Source organism: Phocoena phocoena, chromosome 1 (assembly GCF_963924675.1).
Source record: "Phocoena phocoena chromosome 1, mPhoPho1.1, whole genome shotgun sequence".
Taxonomy (NCBI): Eukaryota; Metazoa; Chordata; class Mammalia; order Artiodactyla; family Phocoenidae; genus Phocoena; species Phocoena phocoena.
Genome location: NC_089219.1, coordinates 159,251,255 through 159,267,333, shown reverse-complemented (window position 1 = coordinate 159,267,333; position 16,079 = coordinate 159,251,255). Strand labels below are relative to the sequence as shown.

The following is a 16,079-nucleotide window of genomic DNA, read 5'->3' as shown; positions in this document are numbered from 1 at the left end:
CCCGGGGCTTAGTCCCGTAATCCCCTCCGAGATTCTGTTAGCGTCACACAGGGTGTGTTGCTGGCTTTGATTTTTAAGAATCCCTTACTTTCACTCCCTGATCTCAGTCAGCTGGCATGGAAAAACAATAGAAAAACAGAAATGTGTGTAGAAGGAGATTCTAAAACTTCCCTCATGTCTGCCCATAGCTGAAGTTTCGGATTCTGGTGGACGGAAAGGCCTGGCCCTGGAGTCACTCTGTCAGAATAGCAGAAGTTCAGGCTTTGCAGACTCCTTCCTGTACCAACTTCCTTGAAGTCTGCCTCTTGCCATGATGCAGCCATATTGGAGGAAATTGGCCGTCTCTGCTTGGACCTTTGGCAGGGCTGCTCACAGCTTTGCTTTCCACACTAACTACATAGCATTATTCCAGTGTTTTCCATTTCCCATACCTGATTTCCAGCTTCTTAAAGCTGACTGTTCTTGCAAGGGCCACTTGCTTCTCTTAGAGTACAAAGTAAGGGCCTTCCTTACTAACTGCAGGGTCTTTCTATTACACCTCAGCGTACACACTTTGCTGCTACTGTTTGTACTGTGTCTACAGTAGAACTCCCTTATCTTGCTCCTGGTACTGCATTACAGGCAAGCATGAAATGTAAAGTATTTATTTAAATAAGAAAACCTCTAAATTGGTAATTGAATTACCTCCCTGTAGCTTTATAGTTTGTGACATTTCTTGACCTTGCTAGTTCTTTCATTAGATCCGCGCAAGATCTAGTCATCTGGTTAAGGATTTCAAGCAGACACAACTATGAACCCAAGAAACTGTATTACTATTACTGTTGGTCATACTAAAACTGTTTATTTCCTTAAGTATATGACCCACAAGGATGTGAAATAACTACAAGAAACTGTTTTTGTACACTGTACATCCTTAGTATTTTTACACGTATATGATAGGGATGCACATTATTTTCCTTCGTACAGACAGCTTAAATAAAGCACTATGTCAATCTGCTACTTCTCTGTTTATTGTTGTTGGATGTGGTTCCGTAATCTCAGAAAATTAAATATTATTCTTTTCTAAAAAAAGATGAATGGCGTCACCTGGTATTAACCCATTCTATATAAAGTGTGACAGGAAAGTATGTACATTTCTTGTAGCTCAAAACGCACACAGGATTTATTTTATTACTTCAATAAAATGGCAGTAATGCAACTGTACAAACTTTGATGAAGGGCTGCTTCCAAAGGGGGGATGCTGACTTCCCAACAATGGGTTTAGGAGAGATCTGTGAAGCTGGAGATAGAATAGGTATTTTTTGAGATTTGTTAAGCCCCTAGTAGTCCTCCCACCAGGTGGTTTGGACCCAGAATTCTTAAGGAACGTAGCTCATCAGTAATGTCTTCCTGATAATGTGTTGCGCTGCATACTTCCTTTCTTAGAGTATAGTTTTAAAACGTCATGGCAAATTAACCAACTGAAACGTGGGTAATAGATGGGTAGGATGGTTGGACTACAGTCTGATTTACCTAGGGTCATTTTTCTGATTTTACCTCATAAACCTAAATACTATTGGAGAAACTTGGCTTTGCTCCTGTGACTAAGCCAGATAGAGGAACGGCTTTGGGACCAAAGTTGGTCAAGCATGTTATGTGTATGTCACACAGCCAAACTGGAGGGCATTCTTACATGTGCTCTTCTCTCAAAACCACTGGGGTGGACAGATCCAGGAGGCTAACATAAAGTGACCTCTATAATTCTTTAAAGGTGCTATTTTTAGAATATTGTATAATTTATTTCCTGTTCCTGAAACAGAATTAGGGACAATTAATATATCTTATGTGACAACCTTTATGTCTAGCACACTTGATGAAATCAAAAAAACTTCTGAATCTGAATAGAAGTTCTATTCTTTCAGGCTTGAACCTTGTCCATGCTCAAGAGACTCAATGGTCTTAGCGGGCGTATCATCCCACCGCCTCCAGAGCCCTAATCCACATCCTTCTGAGAGGCCATGAAGAGGATGTGATGTGATGTGATGATGATGACAGATCCGTGCCAGGGAGAACAGCCTGAGGTCAGGGACTTGTCCCGACTGCAGCCTTGCCCTTAGTGTTCCATTGTCATCCTCAAGGACAACACAACACTTACAGCGCCCATTTTTTATTACTTTAAAGCACTTGAGGGCTTCATTGTGAATAGTAGAAATACTATGTTAAACTAAAATGATGATCTGTGTACAGATGTTTGATAGAAGTAAATTTTGTAATTTCACTGAGTACATTTTTAGCCTCCTCTCAATTACTGCATATTGAAGAAGAAACATGACACCACCAAGCCAAAGATGCTTTTTGTCTGTTTTTGTTGTTAACAGAGTGGAGAGGATAATGCCTAGTGCTTCCTGGTATCTTCTGACTGTGCACAAATTAGCAGGATGATAAATAATGGAGTCTTATGGGATGTTGATTAAAAGCAAATAAAGTTGAAGGATAATATATATAGATCTCTCCAAGAGGGAAAGAAACATGAATGGCAGGAAAAAAGGTTTGGTCCTTAATACCCTTTAGCCTAGTAAAAATATGTGCCTTTTTTTGGTGTGTTTTTTTTCATCACTACAAGATAAAAAGGAAACATTTCAAGTCTTCAAAAAATTCATTTATTGAAATTCACATGTGTAACAAAGCATACAAATGAGCAGATATAAAAACGTAATAACTTCGAGCCTTTTCTGAAAACATACACCAGGAGGTCTCCTCATCTAGTGTCAGACTTCAGCTCCAGCCCATCCATCCTGCAGGGACCGCTTGGCAACGAGTGTGGCGGTGATGACGCAGCCCGCCGCAGTCTAAGGTGGGGTCCGCTGGGAAGGTCGCGGTGCATTGTGGCATATTACGTATAAATCAGATGAATGTAAATATCTCTTTGTAAATCATTTATTTCACTGTTTCATCCAGGTCAGCAATCAGATTGTGGCATGCTGGGTAACTGGAAAAAAATGATAATAAAAAGTAAGTTTAAATAGATCATGTTCTTCAATGTGATTTGTCTTCTCACTGGTTTAGTTACCTCTTTCTAAGTTTTTGTAAAAAATTCTTATGCAAAAATTATAGAAATTGTACATAACCAACTGTATGAAAAGCTTGTAGGAATATAAGGTGAACTCTTCTAATGCTTTAAATCTGAAGACACGCTATATTCCAGACCTCTGCATGTCTCTTAAATAAGGGTGGTCTGATGACAGGACACAGCTAAAGAGCCATCTCTTCCCCCATGGACAGGAGAAAGGAGACACTGATTCGTGCCAGAATCTGTTTACTGAAAATTGCTCAGACATTACAGTGAGTAAAACTGGACAAAAAAACAGGATGTGGATAGACCAAGTGTCCCTAAGAAATTCCTGGTGAAATGATAACAAGCTAACACCTCCAAATGTTTAGATGCAGACAGTGTGTTTTAACATATATAAAGGCATTTTCACATGGAAACCACCTACCACATGCTGGAAGAGGGAATTTAGTGTATGTCCTCTCCTAGTTTTAAACAGGAATAAATGTTTCAAAACTAGCTCATGAAAATTGGGTTGAGGGAGTCGCAAGTTAGGAAAGTACTGCTGCCTGCCCTAGCGGATGTCGGATGTGGCTGTTCAAATTAGTTTAACCCACGTCAGGAAGTGGTGTCAGAAACCACTGGAAATAGTTACATTGCACAGGACATTTCTCGAGTACCTACTGTGTCCTGTGTGGGAAGATGACTCAGACACGGTCTTTGCCCTCCAGGAGTGTGAAGTCACCAGGATGGTAGAGACTAGATAGAGGGCCAGGATGATAACTACCGAATCCCAGTTCTCACTTCAAGAGATGAATTGGAATGTAATGCAGGGACACGGGCCCCATCTGGTCTCTGTTTGGCTGGGTGAGAATCATCTTCAAGAGAAACAAGTGGGCTCTGCACTCCCCAACAGAGATTTCCTGAATTAGAGAGGGCTCTTGTCTACCCAACTTAAGCCACGATTACTTGTGGAGGATTTCCAAGACAGGACGAGTGATCAGCGTTTCCAAGATCAGAGTTTGCACAAGAAAAATACGAAAATTAGCCTGTTATCTTTTTTAAAAAATGAGAAAACGTTTACATTTCAAGTAGATTTCCCAGCGTATGTGAGACACTCATGACTTTTTAGTGAGCAATTCTGTGGGTTTCGACACAGGGCAATTAGAGTATCGTGTGCAGCCCCTGCTCTCAGACAGTGGGGGGGGCCCTGGACGTGGTGAGGAAGTGAGTGGTGTCTGTGTGCATCTCTCTGGGGGTTGGGGAGGTGGATGGAGCCTCCTTCGTGGCGCCCACGGGGCTCCTGGAGCATCACAAGGAAGCCAGGGAGCCCCAGGGCCCTGCCGCTGCAGAAAGGGCGCCCCTGTCCTCAGAGGCTGCCGCCAGCTCCATTTGCCCGTCGAACACAGGATCTCCAAGAGCTGATTTGCCTTCTGGTCCTGACTGAACTGATCCAGTGAATGACTGGCTTGAATGACCCTCCCGTCCCACAGACAGGCAGGCTGCCTGCCCACCGGGTGCTCTGGAAATGGTGGCTTACGTTCTAACTTTAGAGATTCGAGGGCGTCTTTGAATACGAGAATAAGCATAAACTGCAATAGGCACGTTTTCAAAAAAAAAAAAAAAAATTTTGACCTTGAGGTAGAAAAGACACATACCTGTAACACGTACAACACAGAACAGTGAAGACCTGAAGTAGAAGGGAAATGCATTGTGGGAATTTTTTAAAACCAAGCTCCAGGAAACGGGCAGTTCTCGCATGAGTCTTCGCGGTTCCCGCCAGGAACAGCCCATCGCCTGGCCCAGTCCTTGCTGGTACTTGCCCAGGGGTCAGCCCACAGTTCTCTCCCGGGCTCCATCGGTTTTCTCTTTCATTTGGTTTTGGTGCAAAGCCCTGCATTCCTCCTCATAGTACTTACTGTTCACTGCCCGAGCCGTCGTGAGCATTCAGCAAGTGGGACTGAATGAATCACGTACCCTGTTATGTCACTGTCTTCCTGCTAAATAGCTCTCAGTGTCACCCTTGGATATCTGGATGTTTAGTAAAGAATGTTTCTCGGTTCTTCCCCTTAGGCAGGGAGCATGTCCAGAGAGACAGAATCTTTAGTTACTGCCAAAATCTGGCTCGTCTGCCATCACTTCTGAGGGACATGAGCCATGCCTATTTCCAGAAAGCTGGTTCACTGCCCACACCGCTGTGGACACCGTGAGGTCGGGCTGTAAGGGAGACGAGGGTGTGTGTGCCGATGGGACACAGCCAGTGTGAACCGTGGCTTGAGCCCTCAGCCACCATGTTCCCGTCCCTGGACCATCACACTTGTCACCGAGGCCCCTTGCTGTGGCCCCCCTGGGTGGTGTGGCCACATCTGCAGTTGTCGGTGGCTGCCCTCCAGATTGAGGAGGGCTGACAGCACCCTGGCAGCTGCTCTTCTGCAGCGCTGTCCACAGATGATATAAATGCTCCCCAACTGCAAGCCCGCTATCAGTGACCCGTTTTCTTTGTTCTCGTTTTAAACCCTAACAGAGCCTTCTCTCCACAAACCCTGACTTGTGTGTCTAATTTGTTTCCGAAGTTTAAATTCAAAGTTTAAAAAACGAGTCTCTCTGGGTGACCTGAATTGTTCCCCAAGCAGCCACACTGCGGGGTCCAGCCGAACCTTCTCTGCGGCTTCGTTCCCAAGCCTGCAGCTCAGGGACGTCACGGCACCAGCTAGGCCCTACGCATACGGATGCACACGGTTCAGCCTGCCCCTTGTTTCCACCATGTGTCTCTTCTCTGTGCATCTCCACTGGCCTCTTAGCAGCCCCTCCCAATGGAATATCCCTCCTTCTTGCTTTTTCCCTTGCTCATTTGTACGTTTTCCGTCTCTGGGTGGCCAGGTTAAAAAAAAAAAAAAAAAAAAAATGGACCTGTTCCTCATGCCTCTGGCAGAAAAGCATCTATTTTTAACTCAAGAAAGAAGGTAGAATCCCTCCCCCAACCTCTATCTGGGGCATTTCAAAGCTTGGCCTCAGCTGACAGAGCTCCAGGGAAGCCCCCAGTACCCTCCTCCATGTGTCCCCACTTTGGGAGCCAGGCCACTGCTCTGCAGCTTTCTCAGCTGGGGCCCAGCTCCAGACTGCTGCCCCGGGAGAGAGGGGCCTCCCTCCCTCTTCCATGCAGCCCATGGCCCAGGGAATGAATACCAGTCTCTCTGGAAGTTCATTTCCCTGCCCATTCATTTCCCAGTTTTAGTCACTCCACTCCTCTGGGCCTGATTTTTCCATCTGTGCAAAACGGATGCTAAATGATTTCTCCAAGTGGCCCTTTCAAGCCTTCAGCAATCACAGTGCTACCCTGCTAGACGGTCATCTCTTCTGGGCCCTAGTAAGTAATGCAGAGAGCTCCGTTTTCAAAGGAAGCTGTTCTATTACTTTTTTTTTTTTTTTTTTAACCAGAAACTGAGCGATGCGGAAGCAAAGCACCTACCTGAAGTGGTCCAGAACTGTGATTTGAACCCAGGCAGTTTGACCTCAAAGTCCAGGCTCTTTTTAATGCTATTCCAACCAGCTTAGTGAAAGTGCAACCACGTTTGATATTTCTGGGATTAAGTAGGAATCAAATATATCAGGCAACCCGGAATAAATCAGCCATGTGACCTATGGGTGGTCACCAATTTGTCCTCACCAGTCCCCTGCAGAACTTTGTGGAAACGTGGCCTCAGACATGACCACTGACCTGCAAGAAGGCAGTTCTCCATCCAGCACGGGGCTCAAGGTCGCGAACTGCAGGTCAGGAGAGGCCTGCCTCTGCCCCACACAAGTCACCGGAGCTCTCGCTGAGCTGTGTACCCCTCCGGCCAGCACAGCTGCCAAACGGGCAGGAGTTCACGGCAAGGTCGCCACAGATCCTCGATTTATTCTTCCCTCCCAGCTGCCTGGCTGGGTCTCTGACAATGAAAGCTCTGTGGCAGGCAGAGTTCAGGCTCCATTTTCCCTGGACTCTGGGGCCTGGCTGTGCTGCCTCTGGGCTCCAAAATCGGAGAAGAACTACAGAAGCCAGAAAAACGCAACGGTAGAGGCAGGACAGACTTCCTCGCAGAAAGAAAGTGCGGACAATGACGCTGTAGCTTCCTGGAAAACAGTAGCTCGATCTGGACTTGGGACTTGCGACGTGAGGGGATGCAGGGAGCCCTGTGCACAGACAGGAGCGGTCAGAAGCGGAGGCCACGCGCGCCCAGGGGCGGGACTGCTGCGCCAGGTTCTCCCCAGAGCACACTCCAGCACGGGGGTTCCTTCCACAACCCTCGGGATCCCCAGCGTGTCATCTTCCAGCGTTCTCGAATCTCATGAGTCACGAGAACTTCCCCTGCACATGGGCAGGGGTCTGTGTTTTATACGCACCATGTTTCCATGGTAAATAGATTTTAAGAATTCCCAAAGGACAGACAGTGTCACCAACAGCAGAGAGTGGAGCCTCTGGCTGCCTCATGTTTGAAAGCGTTAAAAATAAAGACAACATTGACATTTGGGGTTGTAATGTGACGGAATTACAGTCTTTTAAAGGCAAGAACCACTTATCTACACTACATGTAATATTCAGTGTTTTGTTCACTTGTCTAATTGGATTAAAATATTTAGCTCCCTTTAAAATCTTGATTGTGAATTTATATTGCAAAATGTAATGTCTGACTCGGGAAGCAATAAGTGGAGCAAATGTATCTGAAGCAATGTAAAATTCAATTTATTTTCCTTCCATGAGTCTTATTCTGAAATTATTCACTCTTGGACAAAGTGAACTAACTGTTAACGAAGAGCAAGTTTGGCTTAAATGAGGCTGTATGCGCTTTTCAATATCAATTACACACAGGGCCTTTAGTTAAAAAAAGAAAAAAAGTTACACGATGCTATTTGAGTTTGAGGAAGCTTGTCTGAGGGCCGCCAGACCCCAGGTTAGAAATGCCGCGCCAGGGGTCTTACGTCATCCTTTAACAGCCCTCAGGCAGCAGGGAGTTAATGACATTTTCGCTGCATATGTTCAAGTTTATTTAAAAAAACATGCAAGTCACTTCGGTTGACAGTGTCTTGTACACAGTTTTGAAAGAATCAGGGCAAACTTTAACAGAGTCAGTTTTTATTTGAAAAATATTTTCTGGGAATGTATCAGTGTTTATTTTTGAGACTGACAATTCGGGTGAAAATCAGGATAAAAACAAAAAAACAACAATTTGGTTGAAATCAAATTGTTTGTTTTCATCTATTTAGAATTCTTTCCAAAAAATCTTGGTTCAGGAGGAGGCTTTTTAATTTATTTTATTCAGTGTATCTGCTGTTCTATTCAAGCACCATCTGTCTTGCAGGTAGCTAGCTTCGTGGAAGCGCCGACGTAACTGGGTGAAGCCCTCAGGGCTCAAGGAAGGACCACCACAGACTCTGTGGACACCTCCAAGTCCCAGCTGGGCGACCCTACAGCTCAGTCTGCAGGGGCCCGCAGGAGCTGCGCGGCCCTCACTGGAGCGCACAGTTCTGAAGCCTCCCCCTACCTTTCCTTCAGGTCACAAACGGGCCTTTCCTCCCTTCGTCATCATCTGTGTCTTTGTTTCTTGTGCGTGTTTCCAGCTTTCTTCATGAATCCTTTGGTGTAACGAGGTAATCTCCATGATTTTGAACATAATCACATACGTCTGCTGGATCCATGCACAAGTTTAAATCAAATTAGAAAGTAAATTCACTGCCAAAAATGCTCAAAAGTCATAGGGCCAACTGATTAATCACCAATAAGTCAGTTTCAAATGCTGTTTTCTAAATTGTAAAAGTGATGCATCTGAAGGGACTAAAAAGGCATCCCTCCCCAGACTGAACACTGAGGATGGAATCAAACAGCCTTTTGGGACAGAGGCTATCAGAAAATGCAAATCAGCTGAAACCATATCCATCACCAAATAAATGTACAAGTAAAATAACCTTGATGTAAATGACAGTCCTCCAAGTGGACAGATAATTTCCATTCTTTCCCGTCTCTCGGATGCCATTCTCCCCAAGAAAAGACTCTTAGGTTCCTCACCAGCTGCCGCCACCCATCCTGGCCAGATGTTAGAGCCCCAGGCGCTGGGTCACAGACCCCTGACCCCGCTCCCAGCTGTCAGGCCTTACCAGGACTCCCCTGGGGCCCAGGTTCTGTATCCTGGACACCACCCCTCAAGTCCCCACCCCCCAACAACCACAGTCACTCCCGTCCCTGAAGAGAACAGAGGAGTAAGACTGGGTTAGTGTTTTCATGTCTCTATTTCACTACAAGAACTAACATAGCAATTCATGATGTTTCAAAAGCAGTCTCCCAGAAGTGTTTTCCGCAGGAGTGAAGCAGGAGATTCATAAAGCCAGTGTTTTTAATCAGTCCTAAAGTAAGAACAAGTCAGAAGAGCAGCCTTGAACTTGGCGATCAGCAAACTGAGCCACGTCCACTGGGTCAGCCACAAGGCCGGCCCGACTCTCGCCAGGCTGGCCACCACACGACAGCAGCGTTTCAGGGGAGACGGGAATTCTTACGGCCAAAGAATGTCACAGCGGCAGTTAGGACGTTGAGCGGCCCCCTCGACCAGGCATGTTGCTGTGCGTGTTTCAGAAGGTAAGCAGAAACAATTTAGAACAATAAAGCCTCCTAAACAGGCTAGATGCTTCCTGTCAGAGGCCACTGGCCAACCCGAGCTTGTCATCTGCTTCAGGGCCCGGGGCTCGGCACAGGAACAAATTGGAGGGATGTGACTCAGCTTCAGAGCAGCTGCCCAGGCCAGAAAATATCCATTCTCCTTTGAGAATCCAGTGGATAGAGATTTTTAGAGTTTGACGTGCAAAATTATTATGCTTAATTCATCCAGGCTGGGAAAATGGAAGCCTTTAGCTATACCATCCCGAAACCAGAGACAAGCCAGAGGAGTCTCTCCCCGCCGCCCCCAGAAGGATGGGTGTGAAGTGGATGTGGCCGGTGACTCTGGAACCCTCAGGAGGTAGCACCCTCCAAATACCTGCCGGAGTCAAATGGCAGCCTTACTTACCTCAAGTAAGGCTCCCTGGAAACTAAACTCACAGTTCAAGCTTATTCCACGGCAGAAACAGGTCTAACGCCGCACTTGGGCGCAAAGAGCGGGCCTTTTGCTTTAGAGAGTAGAGAGCTTGCCTGGGCTCCTGTCTCCTCTTTGAATGCTAGTATTTGCTACTGAAAGCCAACATTTTCTCTACCAAGCTTCTTTTGTCATGTTCACATTAAAATAATTCCAAATGCAATATCTGAATCTGAAAGATCCCTTTAGAGATGAGCCAGATGGGCCAGTATCAGATAGCATAGGATGGTCAAATCATTTCTGTTGCTTCAGGCAAGGGAAAAAAGACCTGCTCATTTTTCTGAGAGAATTTTGAGGTGTTAGGGGTTTTTTTTAAATGCATTTTACAAAAATTTTGCAATCCATTTGGCAATTACCGGGTTTTTAAAGCCCTGGAAGAGGTTTCTAAGCATTGATGATCCATGTTAAGATCTAAGCGGGCTGTCAGGTAGGCAGATGGGGAGTTAAAAGGCAAACCCCACAGGATAATGATCTGGTCCAGAGTGGAGAAGAAACTACCACAGGCTCAGAGCTTGTACAGAAGACTCTCCACAACCCAAGTTCTGAAGTCGTTCTCAGCTCTTGGAGGTCAGGAGCTCCACTGGTGCTGTGAGTCCCTCCAGCTGTCTGGAGACCCGATGGCCCCAACCTTTGGCTGGCACCACCCAGGGCCCCCCTCAAGGACCTGCCCAGACAGCTGAGTTCTGGTTGAGGTCTGGCCGCACAGGTACAGGATGAGGTGACTGCACACATTGGAGGAGCTGGGTGAGAGCAGTGAACATCGTTTCACGGCTGTTGGTCCCACAGGATCTCTGCCCAACCTGTGCTTCTCCCAGGACCTTCCCCAGTTTGGGGAGGAGAGAGGAAAAGAAAATCCCTGATATTTCTTTGGCCTGTAATATGCAAGACAACCTGCCATGCACCTCGCAGCTGCCTCATTTAACACTTCCAGTGTCCCTTTGAGTTAGGCTGGTATGGTACCCACCACGCAGATGTGGAAACTGAGGCTTAGAAGAGACTTCAGTGACTTGTTCAGGGCCTAGGGACAACGATGCATTCTGGAATCATTCTCTGTTCTTTCTGCCTCCCAACGCTTTCAGAGGCTCTCAAACCCTAGTGTCTTCACTGAATTATCCAGACGGCTCATTAAAATGCAGATTCCTGGGCCCTGCTCCCAGAGATGCTATCTTGGTGTGTGTGAGAAGAAGCCCTGAAACCCATGTTCCTTTATTTATATGTTATATGATGCTTATACAAGCATCCCGGATGCCTGTGTGACTGTAGGGCGTGTGGTTTGTGCACCACCCTTCCCTGCAAGCAGCCTCAGAGGCCCTGGGAGGCGACAGTGCAGGTGTGTCTCCGTCCCCCAGCCTGAGCTCAATGACTGGCTCCTGGGGATGCTCATTTACTATTTGTGGAACAAATGAGGACTTTTGCAGAGGGGTTTGGTGGGCTGAGTGGGAAAAATCACTCAGAGGATAGTGGCTCCTCTATACCTGTTTGGGCACATGGTCATTTTGAAAAAAGAATGAGACAACTGTCTCATTGTTTTCATTTCCTGATGCATTTTTCCCATTAATCATTCCAAGCACTTCTTGCACGGCGTCCCCCGGGCACTCATGGAGCACCTCATTATCCTAACAAACTGCTTGATGGGGTAAAAAGCCCAGCCTCCCTGACAGGAAGAGGAGCAATTTAGGGAAAAAATAAAGGTTTCATTCCCTACACCAAACTTACCTGGACACTCTTTCCCCCATTATCCCGGCTGGTGGCCCCAGACCTAACCTGAACAGGGAAAGTCTGTTAAGGAGTCAGACTTAGGCTCCATTTTCAGTGTCCCTACTTGCTAGCTGTATGCGCTTGTTTGAGCCTCAGCTTCCCCATCTGTAAGATGGGGATAATCAACCTTGCAGGCTTGTTCAAGAGTAATGAGAGTTAATGCATGTTATCTATGGAACACTGCCACGCCCTCCGCAAGCACTCCAAACCCTAGCCCAATTATCAGCCAGCTGATTTAAAGCAAGACTCCTACATTCCATTCACAGGGACTCCCCTAATTGGGAGCACCTCTTTCCTCCACCAATTCAAACAGACACGTCCCCCAGGGGCAGTTCAAAGCCGACCTCCTCCAGAAAGCCTCCTGACCACTGCCTCCCGCCCTGCTCTCCCGCCTCCTGCACTCCTCAGCGGTGGTGCCCACACGGTGCGGCTCAGCACTCCGTGTGGCTTGGTGCTTCACTGTGGGTCTGTTCTCCCGTACGAACTTTAGCTCGCTAAAGGGGGCAGGTCCAGGGCCCGCACTTCTGTGTCCTCCACTGTGCCCAGCACAGTCTTCAAGATCTCCCTCCCAGCTTATTCGCTAACCAACGTGACCCCCGGGGATTTTAGCCTGGTAAGATGCAGCTCTGTAAAAGGAACAAGGGGAAGACCACGTGTACCCCGGTGCGTTCTCTGGTGGGTGAGGCGCCCTGCACAGTACCTGGGATCTCAGACGTCCCACCTCTTCAGACAGGCTGTCTCTCCAGCAGAAGCTGGTTCTGCTTGCTGAGGAGCTGCACCAGCTGCTGGGCTGTGGCCTGGCTGTGCTTGTCTAGTTGCTTTAGCCTGGAGAAAAATCCACCGCAGAATTAGGGATGGGTTCTGAAGACTGGGGGCAGTAGGCCTCAGAGAGCAGGGGAGCAAAGACTTCAGCCCTCTCCCTGTTTTCCAGTGCTCTGTGTGTTGGAGGGAAGGTCCTGACAATGAACTACGAGCTGGGAGTCAGGGTGACCCTGAAGTGAGGCCCTTGGACAGACTCCATAAGGTGAATGGAAGTGTATCAGATATGAAAGGGAATTGGGAGTCTTTTCGGTGAGCTGTCAGTTAGGGAGCACACAGATAAAACTGAATTAAAACTCAAACCTTAAACTCCCAGAGGTCAAAGATGAGGGCCCTAAATGCCTCCACTGTTCAGCTGGAAACATCTCTGGCAGACTGGAGCAGACAGCCGGTCCCGGCTGGGGAAGTGGGCGAGGGAAGGCGGAAACACTGAACTAAGGGTTTTCCATTATTAATCACTCAGTCAATCACGAGCTCCGGCATCGCTGACCAGATGTCTTTAAAGATCCCAAATTTGTCATTCTGCTGATGGGCTCTCCTCTCCAGACTTGCTAATTCTCTATTATCCTCATTTGTCCACAGACGGCTTCCTACAACCAGTAGCACACTCACCCATGGAAATGTAGGCCTTGGATTAAATTTAGACTTGAACAACTACCCAGAACTGTTCCGGAAAGAAGTTGGGTGTGTCATATGCCCTTCCTCACAATCCTCAAAAAGCACCAACAGTGAAATTAAGTTGTATTTTCACAGGAAGAGTTCAAGATGCATTTCAAACTTCAGGCTACATGTCCCGCATTGAGTCAAAAACTTCGAAGATGGTTCTGCAGACCCTGGGCTCAGCCTGCCCTCAGTTCAAGCTCTCCAGCGACCCCGTTTCTGGCAGGCTCTGAGCACAATTAAACATCTGCGAGGACAGACATTCGGGACTTAGGTAGGGGTGGGCAGACTTGTTTACTAAAAGGATGCAGCACCTGGAGACAGGTAAAACTAAAACCTAACAGTGGTCTAGTAATTTACTCACGCTCTCCTCAGGTTCCTCCGCCAGTGGCAACCCTCCCCATTTCCCAGATGGCACCTACCGCCTGCCCCGCCCCCTTCTCGAGCTCCAGTGGGTTTTGCAGGAGGTTGTTCAAGCTGCCCCAGGAACACTTACTGCACCCCAGTCTGCACCCCTATCCTCTCTGCCGAACACTCTGTGCTCCGGGTTTTCAGTCACACCTGGTTTCCTACTACCCTTCCTTCGAAGTGTCCCACATTGCAAGGGTGAGAGGCGGGAACTGGAAATACCCGACGCAGGGGGTCTAGTAGTTGTGGTACATGCTCCCCAGGTAGGAGCCCGCTCTGACCACGTCCATAGGTCTATGCCCCGCCCACTGTCCCTGCTGTTTCTGGAGAGAGCAAGGACCAAAGACAGTCCTTTTTTTTTTTTATACAGCAGGTTCTTATTAGTTATCTACTTTATACCTATCAGTGTATACATGTCAATCCCAATCTCTCAATTCATACCACCACCACCACCACCACCCCAGACCCGTTTTCCCCCCTTGGTCTCCATACGTTTGTTCTCTACATCTGTATCCCTATTTCTGCCTTGCAAACCAGTTCATCTGTAGCATTTTTCTAGATTCCACATATATGCGTTATTATACAGTATTTGTTTTTCTCTTTCTGACTTACTTCACTCCGTATGACAGACTCTAGGTCCATCCACCTCACTACAAATGACCCACTTTGTTCCTTTTTATGGCTGAGTAATACTCCACTGTATATATGTACCACTTCTTCTCTATCCATTTGTCAGTCGATGGGCATTTAAGTTGCTTCCATGACTTGGCTATTGTAAATAGTGTTGCAATGAACATTGGGGTGGATGTGTCTTTTTGAATTATGGTTTTCGCAGGGTATATGCCCAGTAGTGGGATTGCTGGATCATATGGTAATTCTATTTTTAATTTTTAAGGACCCGCCATACTGTTCTCCATAGTGGCTGTATCAATTTACATTCCCACCAACCGTGCAAGAGGGTTCCCTTTTCTCCACACCCTCTCCAGCATTTGTTGTTTGTGGATTTTCTAATGATGCCCATTCTAACTGGTGTGAGGTGATACCTCATTGTAGTTTTGATTTGCATTTCTCTAATAATTAGTGATGTTGAGCATCTTTTCATGTGCCTCTTGGCCATCTGTATGTCTTCTTTGGAGAAATGTCTATTTAGGTCTTCTGTCCATTTTTTTTTTTTTTAACATCTTCATTGGAGTATAGTTGCTTTACAATGGTGTGTTAGTTTCTGCTTTATAATGAAGTGAATCAGCTATATGTATACATATATCCCTATATATCCTCCCTCTTGCGTCTCCCTCCCACCCCCCCATCCCACCCCTCTAGGTGGTCACAAAGCTCCAAGCTGATCTCCCTGTGCTATGCGGCTGCTTCCCACTAGCTACCTATTTTACGTTTGGTAGTGTATGTATGTCCATGCCACTCTCTCATTTCGTCCCAGCTTCCCCTTCCCTGCCCGCCCCCGGCCATGTCCTCAAGTCCATTCCCTACGTCTGCGTCTTTATTCCTGCCAAGGAGAGTCTTATTTCCTGTGTTTGTAGCTACTTAAAACCCGGTTCAGGGTCTCCCTCGCCCCGAGCCTGGGTTGCAGTCTGGCCCTGCCCAGGCTCCCGATTCCCTGGATCAGGCTGGGACAGAACCCAACCAACAGCAAGTATCTTCCATCCAAGTGTGAACACTTTCCTACTTCCATACTGTATAAATTACATTACCTACCCTCCCCCCCGCCTTGCCCCCATTGCCCTCCTTCTGATATTGGAGGAGAGAAAAAAACGTTTCCTCTGGTGAAGCCTTGGCCATCGCAGCTTTGGGAAGCCCAATCTACCCCCACTGCCATCCATCACGCTGTTACGTGCAGCAATTGTTCCTGAGGGCACAGTCTCAAACCCACCCCAGTGGTATCAGACCAAACCGAAGTTTTCCTCCAACGAATCCTCAGCATGGAGAGGCTGGGAGAAGCAATGACATCCCAGGGAGCAGAGAAGCCAGGCCAGCCAGCTAGGGCCAGGGGGGCATTCTGCCCAGGCTGACCCACTCATCTGAGCAGCGACTCTGCTGTCCAGAACTGGAGTGGGTACCTTTGAAGACACAGAGGTGTTGAGAACAGACTTTTTCCTTGAGAAGCAAACAATCTAATGCTTTGCTATTTAAATCAGACAGGCAAAAACATCCTCATTAGCAGCTGAGCTCTCTAAACCGTCAGGTGTAGGTGGCTTTCCCCCTCCAGTCGAGTCTTGGGTGTGGAGAGAGCGACAGGCTAAGAGCTACTGAGGTAGTAGTAGCCCACTGACTTCAAGCTTGCTTGAAACAAA

At 47.2% G+C, this 16,079-nt stretch overlaps 1 protein-coding gene across 2 annotated transcripts in view; it reads right to left on the bottom strand.

Annotated features, from left to right (window-relative positions):
• Nucleotides 1-2,938: 2,938 nt before the first annotated feature.
• The window catches only part of SDCCAG8 (SHH signaling and ciliogenesis regulator SDCCAG8), a 261,132-nt gene continuing 247,991 nt past the window's right edge, over nt 2,939-16,079 (bottom strand). Inside the window, exons 17-18 of one of the 2 annotated variants that reach the window (XM_065881558.1) lie at nt 12,587-12,711; nt 2,939-2,968 (exon numbers count right to left, since the gene is read on the bottom strand). In XM_065881558.1, coding sequence (XP_065737630.1) covers nt 12,612-12,711 — 100 coding nt within the window. In that variant the 3' untranslated portion in view covers nt 2,939-2,968; nt 12,587-12,611. Of the gene's footprint in view, nt 2,969-12,586; nt 12,712-16,079 lie in introns of those variants that run through there. The other variant, XM_065881567.1, reaches the window with a different exon arrangement.